The sequence below is a fragment of the Lissotriton vulgaris genome, chromosome 8 (genome assembly GCF_964263255.1).
Source record: "Lissotriton vulgaris chromosome 8, aLisVul1.2, whole genome shotgun sequence".
Classification (NCBI taxonomy): domain Eukaryota; kingdom Metazoa; phylum Chordata; class Amphibia; order Caudata; family Salamandridae; genus Lissotriton; species Lissotriton vulgaris.
In genome coordinates this window covers 1,327,639,737-1,327,662,257 of record NC_141696.1, presented here as the reverse complement: position 1 = coordinate 1,327,662,257, position 22,521 = coordinate 1,327,639,737, and the positions used below count along the sequence as shown (strand labels likewise).

The 22,521-nt window shown below is 44.7% G+C and overlaps 1 protein-coding gene across 3 annotated transcripts in view; it reads left to right on the top strand.

Moving 5' to 3' along the window:
• The window catches only part of DYNC2H1 (dynein cytoplasmic 2 heavy chain 1), a 1,560,829-nt gene that overhangs the window by 1,010,031 nt on the left and 528,277 nt on the right, over positions 1-22,521 (top strand). For all 3 annotated transcript variants that reach the window (XM_086935265.1, XM_086935264.1, XM_086935263.1), the window contains 2 exons: positions 9,165-9,284; positions 11,418-11,552. In XM_086935265.1, coding sequence (XP_086791391.1) covers positions 9,165-9,284; positions 11,418-11,552 — 255 coding nt within the window. The remainder of the gene's footprint in view (positions 1-9,164; positions 9,285-11,417; positions 11,553-22,521) is intronic.

The following is a 22,521-nucleotide window of genomic DNA, read 5'->3' as shown; positions in this document are numbered from 1 at the left end:
AGACCCTAATGAATATGATTGCTTCAGCAGATTATTTATCTTTAAAATATTCCAGCTACACATTGGAAACCTGGAAATGTTATAACTAATGCCACAACACCTTACGTTCACTTTTTTGTGTTCAAATGGCACGCTGAATGTCGTGCCCAGCTGTGCAGATGATCAAGCAAGTTAAAATTCTTTTTTTTTCACTGTTCTCACCATGGATAAAAAGCCATCCGTTTTTAAGCGAGGCAGCAAATGTGCTAGGGTGTTTTTAAAAGATTAATTCTTGTGAAGCAGTGTGTGATACTTGGATATTGAGGACGACAGTCAAAAGTACAATGCTTTGGTAGCATGGCATGATGGCAAAGCCAGATAATTGCTTCCCTGGATGCCCCCAAACCTGTGATAATTAAGACTCAGGGCTGAATGTGAAGGCTGCAGGAAGATGCTGATGCTGCAGGCAGGATTTCAAGGCTTCTGATTTGTGCTTATATGTGATGTGGTCCGTAGCGGTCCTCTTATGGTAATGGTAAATGAAGTGACACTACCTGGATCTGGAAATCATAGGAGTGGGGTGGTTGAAGGTTGGGGAGATTGGAGGGTGTAGTAAGCCTCATAATAGTCAAGTAGCACCACACTCATAATTGGAAGAGGTGTGGTGGCCATTTTAAGGTCTGACAAGCAGGAGCATATTTGCAGCGATATAAAACATTTCACAGTACAAAACAGTCTCACTGGATGATATTGGAATCTTAGAATACTTACCTTATGGCACTTTATAGCAGGTCCTGTCTTCTCTGTCCCTCTTACACAGGCTACTTAACTCCACCAAAATGTCACCATGTTTTAAAAGACTACAAGGAGGTAAAGTAGTTTCGGATTTCTATGGGCCAAGGAGGAAATACTGAAAGGGGAACTCACTACGTGCTGGGAAACTCTACTTCCCCCTCTAAATATGTATAATAGAAAATGTTACAAAAGACCACAGTGGGAACTGATGCTAGATTGGGCAAACCGAATGGGCTGTAGGTCTTTAAAAAGATTTTTGTGGAGTTTGGCCATCGGCAAGGATTAGTATTTATGATTAAACTGAATTTTTCATGGTGAGATACAAACAAGTTATTTACCTTTGATCACGCTTTTTCTGGTGCATACAGTATCTGCCTGTGGATTCCTCACCTTTTTAATTACCCCAGCGCCAGCATTCCACTGAAACTTTTTTCTAGCCCACCCACATTGACGAAGACATTACAATGGCACGCCTCTGCTCGCGACTCCGTATGACATCATCAGAGTCATAAGAAGACCTCGTCGGCGTGCTGACATCAGTTCCACCCATTTTTTCTGTGCCTTCGAGGTGAACGGGTGGACTGACAACATAACTGAGGTATGCACAGCATACAATATATACATGAAAACATACAGTATATAGTGAAAGAAGAAAAGCTAAATAAGCAAAGCATTTCCTAACAACCACCAGTATGGCAAGCAAAAGACAGAAAAACAGCCATGTCAAATAATGAAAACCTTTTCGGTATGCGAAGGAGGACAACGGGGGAGGAGAGTGGGTCAGTGAGGAAACCACAGGCAGATACTGTATCCATCAGAAAAAGCGTAACTAAAGGTAGGTAACTTGTACTTCTGATGGATACATCTGCCTGTGGATTCCTCACCTTTTGAATTGAATCCCACAGCAGTCCGGCTCCTCGAGGAGGGTGTCCACCTACTAATGCAAAAATGTCCTGCAGCACAGAACGTGCAAAATGGCCATCCCTCCTCACCTCAGAATTCAAGCAATAATGCTCCGCGAAGGTGTGGAGGGAGGCCCATGTTGCAGCTTTACAAGCAGAGGTGGAAGACTTTGCTGTAGTAGAATAAGCTCTGATGTCTTCAGGCGGCTCCTTCTTGGCCAAGGCTTAGCAGATCTTGATGCACAAGATGATCCACCTAGAGAGTGTTCGTTTGTGGCCAGCTTTGCCTTTCATTTGTTTCATGTAGCCCATGAAGAGCTGTTCATCCAGCCTTAGATCCCTGGTTCTGTTCAGCTAGAAGCTGCCAGCCCTGTTAGGGTCCTGGCGGTGAAGTCTCTCCTCCTCCTTGGAAGGGTGAGGGGGAGGATGGAAGGTAGGTAAAGTAATAGACTGCCCTAGATGGAAAGGAGTGGCCATCTTAGGCAAGAAAGCAGCCCTAGTCCTGAGAACCATCTTTTCTGCATGAATGGTTAAAAACGGAGGTTTTGAACTAAGAGCCTGCAGCTCACTTACCCTCCTGGCTGAGGTAATAGAGATCAGAAAGACCATCTTGAATGAAAGAAGTCTCAACGTGCACCTATGAAGAGGCTCAAAAGGAGAACCCATCAGGAAAGTACCAGATTCAAATCCCGCTGAGGCCTAATTAAGGGAGTGGGAGGAAACCTGTTGGTGAGGCCCTTAACAAACCTCATAACAATGGGAGACTTAAAGAAAGACGGCAGGGCTGGCAAACAGAGGAAAGCCCACAAGGCCGACAAATAACCCTTTACCGTTGCAACAGCAAAACCTTGCTAAGCCAAGGAAAGTGAGAAGCCAAGTACATTAGATATATGGCCGTTCAAAGGATCAATGGACCTCTCTTCACACCATTTCACAAACTTGGACCACCTAGAGGAGTAAATAGTTTTTGTGGAGTGTCTCCTGGACGATAAAACAACATCCACCACATCCATTGGGAGAGACAAAGAACTCATATTGCCCCGTGCAATCTCTAGGCATGAAGGTGCAAGCTCTGGAGGTGGGGATGTAGAACCGGGCCCTGCGACTGCGAGAGGAGCTCTGCCCTAAAAGGGAGATGGAGCGTAGTGTGCTACAAGAGGTGAAGAAGGTCTGTGTACCACACCCTTCTTGACCAATCCGGGGCGATCAATATAACTTGGGCGCAGTCTTGGCGAATCTTTCTCAGAACCCGAGGAATCAAGGGTATGGGAGGAAACGCGTAAAGGAGCTGCGAGCCCCATTCCAGCTGAAACACATTACCCAACACTCCCTGCATCGGAAACTGGAGACTGCAGAAAGAAGGGCAGTGCGCGTTCTCTTGCGTGGCGAAAAGGTCCAACCGAGGAAACCCCCACTTCTTGAAGATGTGTTGGACCACCTCCGGATGAAGCCTCCACTTGTGATAGGCCGAGAATTGCAGACTGAGACTGTCCACACGCACATTTAGCACACCAGCCAGATGATTTACAAGCACACAAATCTGATGGCCTTGAGACCAGGACCAGAGTCACAGAGTCTCTCTGCAGAGACGATGTGTCCCTATGCCTCCCTGCTTGTTTATGTACCACATCGCGGTAGTGTTGTCCGTTAGGACTTGAACCGACTGACCGCGAAGGGAGGGAAGAAAAGCCTTGAAAGCCAAACGTATCGCCCGCAATTCCAAAAGGTTGATGTGAAGCAACCTTTCCTCCGGAGACCAAAGACCCTTGATCTCCAGATGAGCACCCCACCCTAGAATGGAGGCATCCGTGATCACTGTGGCCACCGGTGGAGGAAGTTGAAAGGGCCTCCCTTGAGACAGGTTGCCCTCCACACTCCACCAAGACAATTCCGCTGCAGTGTCTCTGGAGATCCTGACCATCTCCCTGAGATTTCTGTTGTGCTGAAACCACTGCCAGCGGAGGCACCACTGGAGCACACTCATGTGCCAGCGTGAATGGTTGACCATTAGTATTGCATGAAGCGAACAGAACGAGCAGGCGCAGCACCTTCAGGACTGGAACAACCACTTCATCGTGAAACAAAGGAATCATCTCCTGAATGTCGAGAATTCTCAGCTGAGGCGGAACTGCTCGACATACAGTAGTGTCCAGTACTGCCCCTATGAACAAGTTGCGCTGAGAGGGCACCAAGTGAGAATTGGGAACATTTATTGAGAAGCCTAAGTCGAACAACAGCTGTGCTGTTACCTGCAGATGATGCAGCACCTTCTCTGGAGACTTTGCTTTGATCAGCAAGTCGTCCAGATAGGGGAAACAGGAATCCCTGACCTTCTGAGATGAGCTGCTACCACTGCCATCACCTTTGTGAAGACCCGAGGCACGGAAGTAAGAACGAATGGGAGGACCGCAAACTGGTAGTGCGGAGACCCTATCGTAAAGCGGAGATACTTCCAATGCGACTTCAAGATGGGAATGTGAAAATATGAATCCTGCAAGTCAATCAACACCACCCAGTCTTCCTGCTGCAGCGCCAGAAGGACCTACGTTTGTGTCAACATCTTGAATTTCTCTTGCTTGAGGTAAAAATTCAAGACCCTGAGATCTAGGATCGGTCTTATAATGAACACGTTTTAAAGGAGAAACCCTTGTATGAAAAGGGAAGGGTTAAGTACTGTAAAACAAATATAAGGAATCCCTTTTCATATATTTTTGGTAAAGAGACTGCACTCTCTTGGGGATCCGTATCAGAGAAGGGTGGTGACACACTAAGTTGTATCTAGGGTTGTATCAGGATCGACAAATTTACAATTTCAACAGGATAGATCAATATCAAGCATTTTGAAACAGGATTTCAGTTTAGCAAAAGAGAATGTTAGGACAAAAGGGATTTATCAAAAAATGTTCTCCAAAGTTTATTGTGTATTTCTATACAGATCATTTAAAAATTCACATTTATTCTTAAAAAACATTTCATAATTAAAAAAAACAATGTTACAATTACACAAAGAAAAATATGTCAACGCAGCGTTTCGGTGATATAGATGGTCACCTTCTTCAGGACAATTTTTCAAATTTACAATCACTAGAGTTAAAACAAAAAGTATAAACTACTTGTTATAAAAACTGGATTATTCTCATATTCATTATTACAACACTCAATCATTATGCATGATACACATTATAATCCCTCCATTCTCCTTGTCATTCTTAAGTTACTGTTGTAAAATTTTCTAGATTATTCTTTATTCTAAGCAAAACATTTCATTTCTCTATATGGTAATATGTGTTATCTTATTATTACCATCGTACAGGCCTAAATACTATTTGTTGATCCAACAACCTCCTTGTGTCCACCATTTTCTCTAGATCCATACTCAATCATAATGTTTTCTTGGGATTGATTTTAATCTCCCAGAACGTCCCTGTGTGCTTCCAAGTTAAGCTATTGGACGATGTTGCTCAGTTATTAATTCTTGTGAGCTGTCTAGGCGGTCTCTGGTGTCACCCTGCTTAGATTATCTACCTTCTTTTGTGGGCGGTTACATAAATCGCACAGCCACTTTAGAATTTGATTATCAAGTGTACCCAATCCATACCTGAATAAGTTGCTACGAAGTCGCTTTAATCAATTGGCGATTTCGGAATCTGGCATTTATTTAATCATTTCTGGGATTAGAAAAAACATACTCGTCAGACAGAGAGTTATATATTGTTGTGAAACTTACTCTGCTTGGTCTTAATTGAAGTTACCTTGTTATTATGACGGTTGTTCAAAATGTCAGTAGATTATTTCTTTTCTTCTTTTTGTATACAGACCCACTAAGTGAATCCTCAATGCTCACTGTTTGAGAGAGACATTGCTTTAATATATCGTCATATGTTATATCCATTCTAGTTTTTATTCTGCCCTACTGTCTATATTTAGTTTGTTCCAGCATTTCGAATAGTTAAGAAAAAGTTCCTAATCTCCCCAATCTGTCCCTCTGTAGACCGCTTAGAAGATTATGTGGGGAGCTTTAGCATGTTGGTTGTTACTTTTCATCTAGCCCACCCACGTGTTTTAAAGGATGGCTGGGTCTTTTCTTACCCCCTTTATTTTGAAAGTAAAACGCTAATGTTAATTAAAATGATTACCTTAAAGTTTCATGTTTTACTCCTAACAAGGACGGCCGTTTGGGGTTTCCTACACGATGTCAGATTTTCTTGCTACAAATAGAAGCGAGTCGATGTTAACTACAGTTTTTAGTTCCCAAAGACCAAACTAGTTGAATTCTATTGGGTTTCCCTCTTACCTGGCATCTCTGTATGCACAGTATAGATTTTCGCTTGCTTCAAAATCAGTCTGGCTGCACTGTTCCTTATAGGGGTATTATACTTCAGTATCTATGAGGGTAAAGAGGTACATAGGGCTATTTAATTTAACAATTACTACGAGTATGGATCTCTTAATTTAGGGGTAGACTCGTAGCCGCGTTTCCACTTACTTGTTTTCCTTGTTTTTCTTTCCGCGATTGAAGACTTCCCGGACCGTCCTTCAGGGCTGTATTACCATTACTCTTCCCCGGGTTCCGTTTTTATACCCCTCCTGATAGGTTGTTATTAATTAGATCCGTTGCACCTCTCATTACGGGCGGTGTTCGAAGGTCGGCCATCTTTTACTGCCTCAGCCTGGCTTCAGTCATGTGAGCCCCTCGTACTTAGTTTATTCACCGGGGTGCTCGTTTTGCTATTTCTTATTACTACTCGTGTTGTGCCTATTTAAAAGCACATTTATGTGCTATTGTTACCGCTTTTCGGCAGTTAAGCCCGATGTACGATAGTATTTCAGGGCTCGGGTGAATTTTGTGGCGGCCATCTTTTAGTGTTGTGTATCAATCCACAAAGCACGTTTAAGTGGCGGCCATCTTAAGCTGGCTATTGAACAGCTTGTATGTAATGTGCCTGGTCGGTCTTAACCTGCCGTCCTTCTTGGGGATCAGAAAATATTGGGAGTAGCATCCCTGACCACTTTCCTGCTTCGGAACTACCTCTATCGCTCATTTCTGAAGTAAAACAAGAACCTCCTGCTGCAGCAGCCGCAAATGGCCCTCTGAACACCAGCTGTGGCGAGGAGGGTAAGGAGGTGGAAACTCTCGGAAGGGTAGGGCGTACCCATTTTCCACAAGATTAAAAAAGATCTGATGTGATAGATTTCCAATCTTGTAGAAGATGGGATACCTACCCCATACAGGGCGAACATGCTTCAAGATTGGGGATCTAGAGCTCCTTTCCCGTGGCACCAGCAGTGGGGGCAGGGGAGGAAGAAGATGAGGAGAGGAGTTGCCGAGAGGCGCCCCCACAGACAACCTCTACCCTTTCCTCTATACGATTTGTACAGAGTGTTCTGCTGCTGCTGTTGCTGAGGCTGCTGACAGCCCGAAAGGAAGCTGTCTTCCCAAAACTACGGTACCTCCTATAACCATAACCCATAGTCTCAGACTGCAGACCCAAGGACTTTGCAGTAGCCCTACTGTCTTTGAACCTCTGTAGTGCTGAATTCGCCTTTTTAACATAGAGTCTGGATCCCTCAAACGGCTGATCAAGGAGAGTAACCTGCACATCTGGAGAGAACCCTGGAGACCTGAGCCAGGGATGCCTCCTGAGAGCAACAGAGGAACTCATCACCCTGGCTCCCGAATCCACATTTTCCAGGCCGGGCATAAAAACCTGACGGGCTGCAGCCTGAGTATCCTCCAAAACCTCAAAAAAGTGGCTACGATCATTGTCTGGTAACTTAGGAGCCAACTGCTTGGCCAAGTCCTTTAAGGCATGGACGTACCTCCCCAACAAGCATGTGGCATTAGTGGACATCTGAAAGAGACTATTAGTTATGGATTCCTCACCTTAGAATTACCTGCGGTCCGCCGAGATTACATCCCTGTGCACCGCAAGTCGAACGACTCAAAAAAGATATTGACAAAAGTCAAAAAAAGACAGTAAAAAAATGACTAGAGGTACTGCTCTCGCCGGACCTGTGCTGGCTGACGCGGGAAAAGAAAGAACTGACATCAGCGTGCTGGGGGGCGTCTAAGTAGATACTGCGACGTCATTCCGGTAATCACGGCATCAACGACGAACGTGGAGTCGACCTACGCCACCTACTGATGTACATGGGTACTGCTGAAGAAAAATTCTCCGGATCCAGTCTGACGCCTGAGGGTAATTCTAAGCTGAGGAATCCATAACTAATATATGTCTCCTACAGAGATATCGTTACCGATGGTAACTTTTTCTTTAATGCCATACTTGAAGAAGAGAAAACCTTCTTGGCAGATTACTCCAATTTCTTAGAGTCTCTGTCCCTTGGAGTTGTAGGGAATGACCTAGCCGACTGCTTAGAACAGGAAGCCTGCACCACCTATCTTTCCGGTGAAGGATGGGCAGTAAGAAAGGCAGGACTATTAGGAGCAGGCATGTACCTTCTTGCCACAGTCCTTGAAACAGTAGGAGCAGATAAGGGTTTCTGCCACACCTCTAGAATCGGCTCTGTCAAAGCCTCATTTAAAGGTAAAAGAGGTTCAACCATAGAATGCAACACCTCAGGAAGAATATTTGGCCTGATCTCAGCAGTGGGCAGTTGAAGGTCCAAAAGTTCAGCAGCCTTTCTGATGACAGCATGGTATGGTGCAACATCCTGAGAAGATAAAGTCTTTGGCGATGAAAGCTCCCACTCAGGGGAAGTGTCTAAACCACTGTCCCTCAAATTCATCAACAGAGACATTGATCTCCTCTTCTTCTGCCTCATCCTGCTGGTATTCTTCTTCCTCCAGCAGCCTTTGGGCTTCTCTCCTTGACCGCATCTTTGGGTTCTGTGTCGGTGGTGCCAGGCGCTGCGCCAGAGACACCGGCAATGGCAACGAAGGAGGACCCTCTGAAGTGGGTAACGGCGCCGCTAGGTGTGGTACCGTGGAAAGTCACTTCTTGGTGATCTTGGCTAACACTCATAAAGCCTCATGTTATATTGTTGTGTCCAATATCCCTTCCATAAGTAGGGCCATGGATTTCCAATATTAGGATTTAGGTATGCTATTACTCTCACTGTTAAATAATCACATATGATTTATGTATATTGTTCTTTGTGGAAAGACCTGAAACTGATATGTGACTGATTTCTATTTTGTGGTACAGCTTATGTTTGAGTGAGGGGGCATTGACATGTACTGTAAGAAGCTGCAAGTGTAAACAGAGTTGCTAGGTTTTCCTTTTGGGTAGATAATTCTGCTACTCTGTGTCTCCATGGGAAAAGTGTTCTCATTCTAAATAGCTCCGTCGAAATTCATGAATGGAGGAAACGTGTTCAAGATTTATAGCCTCAGTTCAGGTTAGTTGTTCTTTATTCATTTTAAATACTAGGTAGGATATGTTTGGCCTAGCATTGCTAACACTGTCAATATATATATATATATCACACTGATTGTATTAATTTACATTTTGGTACTTCCTACAGCTTTTAGCTTTAACTATCCAGCATGAGAAACCAGATCTTGAAGAGCAAAAGACAAAATTATTGCAGCAAGAAGAGGAGAAAAAGATCCAATTGGCTAAACTTGAAGAATCTCTTCTGGAGGTACGACACATTTCAGATTAATACATTTGCTTTTGTTTTCATTCGGACCAAATGCTGGTAGCAAACATTAAGTATTAATATATTTTGGAATTCTTTAACTTTTGGGTCCAATCATTAGCAAGAGGTCTTCAGTTTTCTAGTGATGCACCAAATGCGAGAAGGTGATGTCTAGGACTGACGCCCATCCCCTATTGGGAGTGCAGATTTTCAGTATAAACTTGGTATAATGCGCAGTCAAAGACATGGTCAATACCTGGCCATTCACGGTAGACCATTAATTACCGATGTACAAACATAGTTTAGCAGGGAACATTAAAAAAGCAAATGCCATACCAACTGCTTGCTATGACCTTGAAGGCCCAGCACTTAAGAGAAAAGAAATGTATGGATCAGATACATTTGACCTATAATTGCAGAGGGCCCCCTGAAAATGGCATTTGTGCTTGTTCTTTCCACTTAAAGGAGTGAGGGTTTGATTTAGAGTTTGTAGGATGGCATTTACTGCGCCAGGGTGATAGTGTAAAATACAAGTATCCCTAACGGAGTACTCATCCTCTGATTTTATAGATGACCATTGGCCCAGTGGACAACTCTAGTCATTGACATGAACCCTAACCACAGCAGTTCTGTAAGTGAGTTAAAATTTGGACGGGCAGCTCCGTCAAACATGATGCCTCCTGTCAAACTTTTAACTTGTTTTTGTTTCTTCTAAAACAAACTTTTGTTTGTGAAAAAACAATAACTAATGACGCCCATACCATGAGAGTTTTTAAGCATGGTGTGGTGGTCATGTAAATGTTTTTACTTTCCCTTCCTGTCGGGTTTTTCATGGTCGTAAAGGATAGAAAAAACTGTCCATTTGACCACCCACTCTAAATCAGGCGGCTGGTCGAATGTCCAAACCATCGGCCCTTACTCAATCGAGCTGTCGGAGGAGTATGGCAGCGCCCAAGACAGGCTAGACTCTCGTTGACATACCTAATGTCTGCCCTACTGTAAATCGGGTGGGTGGACTTTCAGTTTGGTGCAGAGGGTACTCCGTCTCCATTGTGACGGAGTACCCTACCTGCCAAACTCCAAATCAACCTTAATACTCCCATCGAAATTTTTGGGGGATTGCATGGAAAAAAACAAGAAATTGTAGAGCTCTTGTTGTGAATACTAGTTTTTCCAAACATAGGCATTCTCGTGAAAAAAAGGAAGTTTGATCTTCATCTACTGACGATGAGGATGACTTGATTCTAGTGTTGTTTGGCTAACTGCACTAAGTGAAAGTTTCTGGCAAAACGAGTTATCTTGCCTGGAACTACTGAGTCTTCTGGTAATTTCTCATATCTTAGCAAAACCTCAGGGTCCAACTCATAATGGGCCTGGTTTCCTTTCTCACCCGAGTTTAGGAAACTCCCAGGTGTCTGTAACCACCAGGGTCAAGAAATAACAGCTCCTTTCCTGGGGCACTCTTAATGAGGACCGAATTTCCACCTGCTGTCTTTTTCTTCTGCTTAGGTACAATGGGAAGGGGTAGTGAAGGTAATTTTAGGAGAGCACTGTGCTGACCTCTATCAAACGTAGCCGCAGTTGATTGATATTGGACAAACATTTACATTTTGCATATGTTACCTCTATGATGTCATTTCTGGGAAGCTTTTTCATTTGAAATATTAATATTTTGGTAGACTTACCCTAATTTAATTGGATATTTTTCTCTTATAAGCCAGTAAATTGATTGGTTAATCATGTTTGTGTGCTATTGCATGTTTATGTGTTAAATTAGTTTTTCTCTCCCTAAGTGACACATACATAACTCTCCCAGGTAAATTATAAACCTTAAAGTAATTAAATGTATTTTTTAATAACTACACTTGCTACGTCAAATGCAATTATTAGAAGCCATTCTACATAATTATTTCCATAATATTTGGTAGTGACTCACTATAAACCAGGAAAAGATAGAAATTGTACACTATTAAGTGCCAGAGCCCACACACTACTTAATATTTTGGTGAGTTTTATAAAACTTACATTTCCTAATTCCACTGTAGGTTTGAATCTAAACATTCATTCTTAAATCTGTAACAAGCTTTGTTGGAATTATTGCTTCTAAATTGTATTGCATTTGTTCTTTTTTCACAGACCCTGGCAACATCCCAAGGGAATATTTTGGAAAATAAGGATTTGATTGAATCCTTAAATCAAACAAAAGCAAGCAGTGCCCTTATCCAAGAGTCGCTAACAGAATCACACAGGCTTCAAATTTTCCTTGACCAGGTATGTTTAATATCCCATTGTTTTGATGCTGCATGCTCATTGACTCAGGACTCCAACTCTTAACTCAAAAACAGACCCACAGAAACTGGAATGCTTTCTTAAGGCTAACCGTGTTTTTGCTCAGTTCAACAAAATGCTTGTTTATCTATTCATACGATTCCTGCACGAAAGGTAAACAAGTTTGTTTATTTTCATTAGGTTCAGACTTGGTGACCGCAGAACTTAACCTTGTTGTTTTACATTGAAGTCTTAATTTTTGAACTTTTTAGAGTTAAAAAAATTGTTTGTGGTACTTCTTAGGCATGCCCGTTTGGAGTATAAGAATTATACAAATGATGAAAAAAAATCTGTTTGTGTCTGCAGAACATTATGTTATTGACTTGATTCTGTACAAGGGCCCGTCATTAGTATTGAGTGCAGTCAGATCAAGACTGGATAGTTGTTGGGCTTGAATGCTTAATAAAGGAATGAAGTATGAGCACAGCTCCCTGCCTATCAATGAGCACAATTCAACCATTACATTTATTCTTGTTGCATATTAACCCATGATAATTGTACAACTGTAGCATGTTGCAACTACAATGAAGTAGTGATATCAATAAATCTGAATCAATGTTGATTGACACTGCATTTCTTGCTATTCTCATGAGGCTGTTCCTGTGTGAAGTCAGCCTTGTGGTCAAAGTCATCCAGTGAGTCCAAATCGGAGTCCAACCTCAGACACAAAAGAGGAAAACCCCATCCTGCCATTGTAGCTAAAGAGATCAGACAAGTGTGTCACAATATCAGTCATTCTCGCTCTGGGTCCCGGATTGCAGAGCCGATTCCCCAACTGATTCTGGTTTGCACCAGGTTTTCTGGGCCATTAGCGACACTGCAGGATATTGAAGCCTTTGAGGAAGGCCATGCTACAGAGTTTTGGCACACTTCTGACTCCCTCTGGTGCCTTCATCCCCAAGGAACTGCAGGGGCTCCAGTCTGGCTCCCTGCAGTAGGCCCAACCTCAGTGTCATCTGACCACTTGTGCAACACTCCAGGCCCCGTACTGACTCTGGTGCAGACATCGACTCCAACTCCAAGACTTCCTCTGCGCCTTTCCATGTTGACACAGGTACCGATGCTACTGGCATCAGAAGGGGATCCAATAAGGATTCCGACACCTGACACCGAACCAGCTTCAGCCTGATATCAACCAATGTCTCACTATGACATTACGAAAGCACAGCTGGCCGTAATTCAGCCCAACTATGAACCAGTGCCTCTACCAGGGTGAATGCGCCAGCAGAGACCCCATTATCTTTTTGGCTCTGACTCATAACAGGGTACACCATTAGATGAAGATGGTAATATAATAAATGGTGGGGAGGAGGATGGTTTTCTCCCCCCTAACTATACAGATGACACCTTTTATATGGATTTATAAAAAGGCCAGTGGGCTTGATATCTCTCCTGACACATGGTTTAACTTGCCACTTGGACCACCAATGGAAGAGAATACATAATTCTGATAGATACATCTGCCAGTGGATTCCTCACCTTGTGAATATCCCCTGCGCAGCAGCCAATCGGAAACTTTTGTAGCTCTCCACGCCGGCGAGGTCATGGATGACGTCACAGAGGGTTCGACTCCGCTCGCGACCCCGCTGACTTCACTGAATCCATAATAGGGCCTTGTCGGCGTGATGACGTTAGTTCCCTTTTTTCCGCGCCGTCGACGCCAACGTTTTTTTGGGACTCTCCGTAGTTACATTGTAATTTCTATTGCTTTCGTCTGTTCTTCTTGTTTCCTTTCTAAAATGTCGGCAAGAAAGTCCGATTTTAAGCCCTGCAGAGAGTGCGGGAAGCAAATGTCTATTACTGACCCGCATCAGGACTGTGTTTGGTGCTTATTATCCGATCACGACGTCAAAGAATGTGCGTGCTGTAGGAAGATGAACCTGAAGGCATTGAAGGAAAGGGAGGCGAAAATTGTTTATGGCCAAGATGAAGAAAAAAAGAGAAGAAGGCGAGTAAAAGAAAATCAAGATCAAGATCGAGGTCGAGGTCTCGATCCGAATCCAGGTCGGGTTCGAAAGCGGCTTCGGGGCATTCAAAGTCGAAGAGGCATAAGAAGAAGAAGCACTCTTCAAGGCGCCACTCTGATAAAGAATCGGCGCCATAGTCATCTTCTCGTCGGCGTCGCAGAGATGACATCGATCCATTGCCTTCGAATCCAGCTTCACCGGTGAAGGTTGTGACTCCCGAAGTCGAGGTGTCTCGATCTCCGACGCCGGCTCCCTCAGATTCGGTTCACTCTCCGGATCTTGGTGAGGTTGAGCCAGAGCATGAGGATCAGGAGCAGCCTGAGGAGGTTCCTTTATTGGCGCCGGCTGGCCCGACTCCAGGAGCACCGGCTTCAGGGACGACGCCGTGTAATTATCCTAGATTCCCGGCTCCAGGTCAGGACCCATCACATTACCTTAACGCAATGTATGGCGTCTTTGCGAGGGCAATGTACCCATCTGGTGCACCTGCGGGTCCCATGGGTCTTTTTACATTTAATTTGGGTGTTCCCCAAACCTATGCCTAGGCTCCGTTTATGCCCTTTATGCCAGCGACGCCGTCCTGGAACTTTCCGGCGCCGAGAGCACTGACGCCGTATCAAGAATCTCCGGCGCCGTATCAGTATTCTCCGGCGCCGTCTGGTCGTCCTCGTTTGGAGTCTGTGGCGCCGTCGGATCCACGTTCGATGCTGATCGCGAGGCCGACGGAGTCGGTCGTGGAGCCATCGACTCCAGCCCCCAGGATCTGCTCCAGGAGGGACGTCCAGAGGGCTGTAGAGGAGGAATGCTATCGGCAAGAGATGGAGGAAGGTGAACTTCCTGAATCAGAGGACTATTTTGCGGAGTTAAAGGACGCAAGTGACCTTGATGTCTCACCTGAGTGGGATTTTCTCCTGGCCCGGATGCTCCCTCTAAGGATGCAGCTCCCTATCATGTGGTGGTGAGAAAAGCTGCAGAGTTATTGGACATTACTCTGCCTTCTACGGAGTTTAAATCCAATCTTCTGACTGAAGTGTTGCATTCTCCCTCATCTGTGTCTGAACCTCTATTACCATTTAATGAGGCAATTTTGGAACCAGTGTTGGAGGTTTGGAAGAAGCCTTTGACTGCGGCACGTAGGTATAGGGTGGCACCTGAAGATCCAGAGTTTTTGTCGGCTCATCCTTCGCCTGAGAGCCTAGGAGTGCAGGCCGCTTGTTTAAAGAAATCTTCAGGGGCTTTTCCTCAGGTTCCGGCTGACGGGGATTCAAAGGGCATTGACCAGTCTGCCAAAAAGGTATTCTCATCTGCAAGCATGGCACTAAAATCCACAAATGCTACCTGCGTGATGGGAAGATATATCCATGCCTTGATGGATTCTTCTAAGCAGTGGCTGCCAAAACTGTCTGATGAAGATAGAAAAAATGTTCAGGAAGTTTTGGATGGCAATCAGGCAGCTGCTCGTCAAGTTATCAAGAGCGGCCTAGATACGGCTGACTCAGTGGCAAGGATTATGGGCTCTGCAGAAGCAACAAGAAGGGGGGCTTGGTAGAAGTCTTCAGACTTTTCTTCTGATGTGCAAGCTACTCTGTTAGAGTTACCATTCGATGGCACAGGACTCTTTGGTAAGAAGGCGGATGCCGCTCTTGAGAGATTCAAAGATTGTAAGGCCACAGCAAGATCACTTGGCTTACAAACTCAATCTAGAGGATCTTTCAGAAAGTATAGAGGACTTGGAAAGACGTCCTTTCGTCCGCAAGCCTTGACAGCAGCAACAGCAACAACAGAACACGCTGTACAAGTCCTATAGGGCAAAAGGCAGAGGTCGTCCACGAGACCGTCAACCCTCCTCCTCCTCTTCTTCTACCTCACCCCCTATCACCGCAGCAAAGCAGCCCTCGATTCCCCATTCTCAATCATATTGGTCCTTTGGGGTGTCGGCTTACCCATTTTCTGCAGGATTGGGAATCGGTCACTACAGACCAATGGGTTCTCAATCTTGTGGCAAATGGGTATGCTCTTCCCTTTCGGGAATTTCCTCCAAATTTCCCTCCTTGCCAAGGGGCTTGCTCAGAAGAACATCTCCGTCTACTACAGGAGGAAGTTCTGACGTTGTTAAAGAAAGGCGTGATAGAGGTGGTTCCAGAGCAAGAAAGGGTTCAGGGATACTACTCCCGGTATTTCTGGATTTCGAAGAAGGATGGCAGGTTGCGTCCAATCCTGGATCTCAGGATCTTGAACCTTTATCTGAAACAAGAAAAGTTCAAGATGCTCACCCTTGCGCAGGTTCTTCACGCGCTGTCGGAAGAAGACTGGATGGTGTGGCTCGACTTGCGGGACGCGTATTTTCATATTCCGATCCTGGAGTCACACAGGAAGTATCTCCGCTTCACGGTGGGTTTGCAGCACTACCAGTTTGCGGTCCTTCCGTTTGGAATTACTACTGCACCTCGAGTCTTTACCAAGGTGATGGCAGTGGTGGCAGAACATCTCAGAAGGTCGGGGATTCCGGTTTTCTCCTATCTTGACGACTGGCTGATCAAAGCAGAGTCTCCAGAGAAGGTGTTACATCATATGAAAAAGACAACTCAGTTGTTGTACGGATTGGGTTTTTCGATAAATGTACCCAAGTCTCACCTGGTGCCCTCCCAGCTCAACCTGTTCATAGGTGCGGTACTGGACACAACTGTCTGTCGTGCATTCCCTCCTCCTCAAAGGATTCACGACATACAGGAAATGATTCCCTTGTTTTACAATGGAGCGGTTGTTCCAGTCCTGAAGGTCCATCGCTTGCTCGGTCTGTTTGCTTCCTGTATTCTCCTGGTCAACCATGCACGCTGGCACATGAGGGCACTCCAGTGGCGCCTCCGCAGACAGGGGTATCAGAACAACGGGGATCTCAGGGAGTCTGTGAGGATCTCCAGAGAAACTGCAGCGGATCTGTCTTGGTGGAGCGTGGAGGGCAATCTGTCTCAAGGAAAGCCCTTTCATCTGTCTCCATCGGTTGCCACGGTGATAACGGATGCATCTACTCTACGGTGGGGTGCTCATCTGGGGGACCTGGAGATCAAGGGTCTTTGGTCTCCGAAGGAAAGGTTGCTTCACATCAACCTTCTGGACTTAAGGGCGATTCGTTTGGCACTCAAGGCCTTCCTCCTTTCCCTTCGCGGTCTGTCAGTTCAGGTCCTGACGGACAACACAATGGCGATGTGGTATATCAACAAGCAGGGAGGAGTGGGATCACAGCTTCTGGATTTGCTGGCTGTATGAGAGGAAAAGCGGTGCAGAAGCGCACTCTGTCGAGATGGATAATCCTGTGTATAAAGATCTGCTACGCCCTTGCTGGTAAGGAAACTCCTGAGGGTATAAGGGCTCACTCTACTAGAGCGAAGTCATCAACGTCTGCTTGATCTAGGGGTGTACCTGTTGAGGATATTTGCAGAGCCGCGACTTGAGCCTCTCTCCACACTTTCGCAAAGCATTACTTCTTGGATGCCGAGGTGAGGAGGAATGGCCACTTTGCACGCTCTGTCCTCCAATATTTCTTGGTATAGCAGAGTGGACACCCTCCTCCGGGAGTGGGGACTGCTGTGGGACTCTATTCACAAGGTGAGGAATACACTGGCAGATGTATCTATCAGAACAAGTTACTTACCTTCGGTAACGCTTTTTCTGGTAGATACAGTATCTGCCTGTGGATTCCTCACTGACCCACCCGCCTCCCTGTTGTCTACTCTTCTATACCTGCTAAGTGTATATTTGTTTTTTAAAATTTTTAAATAGATGTATTTATATGTTCATGCATATTGCATCGGTTTCACAGTGTGTTTGCTATTTTAAATACTGTGTACTATGTATACCTATACTGTTATGTCGGTCCGTCCGTGTGCCTCGGGGGCACGGAAAAAAGGGCGGAACTGACGTCATCACGCCGACGAGGCCCTTTTATGGATCCAGTGAAGTCAGCGGGGTCGCGAGCGGAGTCGTACCCTCTGTGACGTCGTCCATGACCTCGCCGACGTGGAGAGCTACAAAAGTTTCCGAATGGCTGCTGCGCAGGGGATATTCACAAGGTGAGGAATTCACAGGCAGATACTGTATCTACCAGAAAAAGCGTTACCGAAGGTAAGTAACTTGTTCTTTACCGTTGTGGTCCAAAAGGCAGCTTGGTTCTGGATTTTCTTTTTTATATAAATTTTTTTATTGCGTTTTTTTTAACCAAAACCAAACATAATCCACTTGTTTTATGTTTACAACACATCTTAAAACGTATTCATTTCTCTTTATACAGTACAAAATTCATATTCGTTGCTCATACATACACAGAAAAAGCATTTGATTTAGTGTAATTTCCAGGTTAGCGCATTGCAACATAGCCAAACAGAGATATAATATTCTGAGGCACCCATTACGAACTGGTATCCGAGGTTGAGTCTACCTGTGGGGGTTCACATATATTTCCTCTGAATACATTCCATTTTCCCCATATCCTAGACCATTTCTTGGGACATCCTTTGTGTGTATACACCGTTCTTTCCGCCACCGTTTGCGCTATCCATGTTATTTCTCCATTGTAGGTATATGGGGAGCGACCCTGAACCCCAGTTTTGGCTATGTTTCATTTTGCGATCGTCATCTCCAACACCGTCCAGTCCTGCACCCATAAGTTCAGATCCGTGGGCTCCCAGATATTGAGGAGGAACCTTTTTGGGTCTGGTGGGACATCCGCCTCCCCAATCCTTGAGATCACACTCATAACCTTTCCCCAGTACGGTTCGATCTGCGGACATTGCCATATGATGTGGTAAAATGTGCCTTGCAGTCCACACTGTCGTAAGCATAGGGGGTCAGGCGCTCGTCCTTGTTTATGCATGGTAATGCGTGAATAGTACTTGTGATGGAGGATTTTGAGCTGAATTAATTTGACTTTGAGGGAGATCGCCACCTCTCGTGGAGATGACAACGTGTCCCGCCAGTCCAAATCTTCCATATCCCCTACATCGGTCTGTCACCATTCTCGTAGGGTTGCTTTGGTGTCCAGCTGGTTATTTATAATCTTACGGTAAGTTTGGGAGATGGCCTTTGTAGTCAAGTGGTCAGTAAGGAGTCTGTCTTCTAAAGGTGAGGCCTCTGGTAACTGCATGTCTGGTGGGATGGCGCTCATAAGTGCGTGTCTGATTCGTGTGTATCTGAAAAGTTCAGTCGGTGCCATACAGTATGTATCTTGTAGTTAAGCGAAAGAAACTACCCTCCCTTTTATCCAGAGGTCACCTATTTTGGATATACCAATGAGATCCCATTTCCTGAACCCCTTTGCGTTGTGTAGTTTACCCAGCCACTGGGTCTCCCAGAGCAGTGTGGTCTGCGTCAGCACACCCTCCCACCCCAGTGCCCGCTTTGCAGTGGGCCATATTTTGACCGCGTGAGCCGGCAGGCCCGCGAGGACGTTCTTCCGTATGGTAGCGTATAGGTCTCCCCGTATGTTGTCAGTTGGAAAGATATATCTGTCCAGTCGAAAAGCAGGTTCTTCCTGCGAGGCATGTAACCATTTGTTTATAACCATAAGTTGTGAGGCCCAATAATTTATTTTTATGCTGGGTAGCGCGATCAACCCATCATACCAGCCCCAAACTAGTTTGTGCTTTGCTATACGTGCAGGTTTCCCATCCCAAAGTAAAGTAGTGACTTCCACCTCAATTGCTTTGAAGTACGTGGGGGGGAACCGGGAATGAGGTGTTTTACAGGGCATACAGGAATTTAGGTAACGCCATCATTTTAAAGAGGGCGGCTCTGCCCAGCAGCGACAGTTGTAGAGACCTCAAGTGTTTCACGTCGCCGCGGGTTCTGGATTTTTTAGCTACCTTGAGTCAAGACCAAAACCAACATTCTTGCAGAAGCTTTTTAGCCTGGCCCAGCCATGCCTGAGCCCTTGCCCCCCTTTAACAAGGCCCTCACTGATACCTTGATAGGGACTTGGTCAAAGCCCTGTTCCTGTCCACCAGTAAATAGGCAGGCAGGTCAGGAGCAATGTTCCCTCTAATATTTTTCCTATGTGTGCGGCAGTGTAAGGTCTATGTGCGCTGCAACCAAGGCTATGTGCGCCAGTAACCAGACCGCGCATGTGGGTGTAGCGCCAAATATCACTCCAAACTTGCTTAAAAAAGTGAAAAGACGGTGCATTTTCTCACAAATAGATCCAAGTGAATGTTGTTAAGGCAGGTTTGAAACCGTCCCACATGTCAATTTGAAACCTTGGCAGCTATGTTGCTGCATTTCTTTTCTTAATAGAGCTGGGCTGTGGGTTTATTGTGTGCATTTGTTTAAGTTTTCATGTTAATTTCAGCTCACGATGGGCGCTGCGATTAACATGAAAACTTTAACAAATGCAGTTTCAGAGCTGGGTTAGGGTAGGGCCGCATAAGGCTATCGACTAACGCATTTTAATGCTTGTGTCCACATGACAGCATTAAAATGAATTAGTCCCGTATTCTAGCGCCCCTCTGACAATACTGCAATTGAGGTACACTGCCAATGAGGCAGCACCAGTACTCTAAAATTGTCTAACATATATGAGCATGCAACTGCGCCTTCAAATTTAAAATGCTATGCGTCAGAGATAGAATATTCATGAACAGCGCTGAGCAGGCCTGGCCGCTAGCAGTTTTAGGCAACAATAAAAATGTCATGGTAACTCCGTTGATTAATGTTCTTCCTAGAGATAGATAGAGTTTTGTCAAGTGGAAGTTTTGACTCATGAAAAGGTAGCATAGAGGGCTAATTTGCCTGCTGCAAATAACATGTACCATCCAGATAAAAAAAGTGCACATAATGTAAATGGGTCAGTGGGTTACTGCTTTTGTCAGTGAGATCCTTTTGATACTTGCAGTTTATAAGTCAAAATCCTAAAATAGAACAGTGAGCTATTAACTTTCATGTTTTCCCCAGTCTGATTACCCTATGGTTGCAAAAAGGGTTCATTTGAATAGAAATCAATTCTGGTTATTAAAGAGAACCCCCAATCATGATATTACATTCTAATTTCAGTGCGTTTCTCTAAACCAATCACTATTAAACTATACTGCGTACTAGTATGGATGTCATGTCACTCCTACACCGTGTAGTCCTTTGTCTTATGTAACATTTCCTATACAAAGATTTACACACATATGAGTAAGTGCTCTGCCACCCTACACTGGTATGAGCGGCGCTGTAAATCAAGTTAAATTTATCTGAGCGAGAGTATGGTTATGGAGACTTGAGGGGCACTGATAAAGGGTGGTAGTGAGGGAATCAGTGACAGTGGGAGTCTTTGAGGGGGCACCAACAAACATTGTTGCACAGGGCTCCACCAGCGCTCATGCCACCATTGCCCTTGAGGTCAGTCCGACTCACCCATTGGTCCCTCCGTTGGCCTTGTTTCAGCAGTAGTATCTGTAACTCACCAGGGGTCGACAGTGCATGATTTGCCAGCACACCAAACTAAGTTCACAATCTTCACAGTCTCTCTGCTTCATGCACAAGCACTTTTAACATGTGCAGCCTGCCTTGGGGCCACTGGAATTATGCACCAATGGAGGACAAAATTATGCTGCAGTGTTGACTAAATGATGCAGCAAAAAAGAGGCTGGAATGTAATGCAGTATATTTTCTGATACTTTATTATTTTTTCATTTTTACCAACGCTAACAGTCTCTGGAAAAAATGTTGCCTTATTAGTAGTAATCAGGAAAACGTTACTTCATGCCTAACCATGTATTTGTCATGATGAAGGAGGACATTCTCTTCCTGTATCTAAACATGGGAACCAAGTCAAACAACATACGTTTCGGAAAAAAACTTGAAAAGCAAACTTCTAAAACTCACTAAGGCATGGTGGAATATGGAGATCAAATTAAGAATAGCAGGATAAATTCTTACCCCACCAGATCAAAATCTAACCTTCTAAATTCCTGCTAGAGCACACTGTTCTATCACATTGACGTCCAATGCTAAGAAGCACCCAGAGCCCAATATATATTGCTCTACCATAGTCCTGTTTTGTGACTGATAAACCTTGTCCAATCCGTCAAGAGGCTGCTAAAGTTGTGGTCCTGCTTTATGGACCAATAAGTGATTAAATAGCGTCCCGACCCTGACATGTGGCCTGCCCGATATAGGTAACCCTTTTGCCATGTGACACTTTTTTTAGTCTGACATGTTACTAACGTTGCTCCACGCCTGCCTCTGACATCGCATATGTTCATTCTCTTAAGTCTTCACTAAAACTATGGAAACACAAATCGTGCTTCTATGATAGAAGTGGTCTATTTGCAAGCAGCAGTTAGGTGACCAGTTCAGATCGATAACCATGTTGTTGGTGTATTGATGGGAGGGTAAAGTTGCGTAGCACAACGCCTCACCAGAAGTCAAAACATTTCACTTAAAACCACTCTAAATCCCTATCTGGCACAGTCTCAAAACAATCTATATAATATTACACTTGGTTGATCAAAGCACGGAAAGTATTACATGATGGAACATTATACCAGCTAGCCTGTGACAAGGCTTAGTGTGCAACACAAACCACTTTAAAGCATGCCTTTGACGTTTAAACAAGAAAGAAGGAGCCAAGAGATTCACACATCCATGTATGCCAACTAACTCCTTCAGGCTCATGGCTCCTCATAATTAAAGTGTGCACTTGTTACTGCCATAAATGAAACACCCAGGAAAAGAGGCTTAATTTCTTATATTAATAAAGCGCAGCTGTGGGGTGATTGTGTGCCTTTCTTAACGTTTTCATGTGAATGGCAGCGTCCATGAGCTGCAATTGACATGAAAACTTAAAAAAAAAAAAAGAAAGGCACAGAATCACACCCCACAGCCCCGCTCTGTTTAGACAAGAAATGTAGCAAGTCTACAAACACAGCGTTTGCTTATAGGTGCTTCTAAAATCACACGCTGTGTTT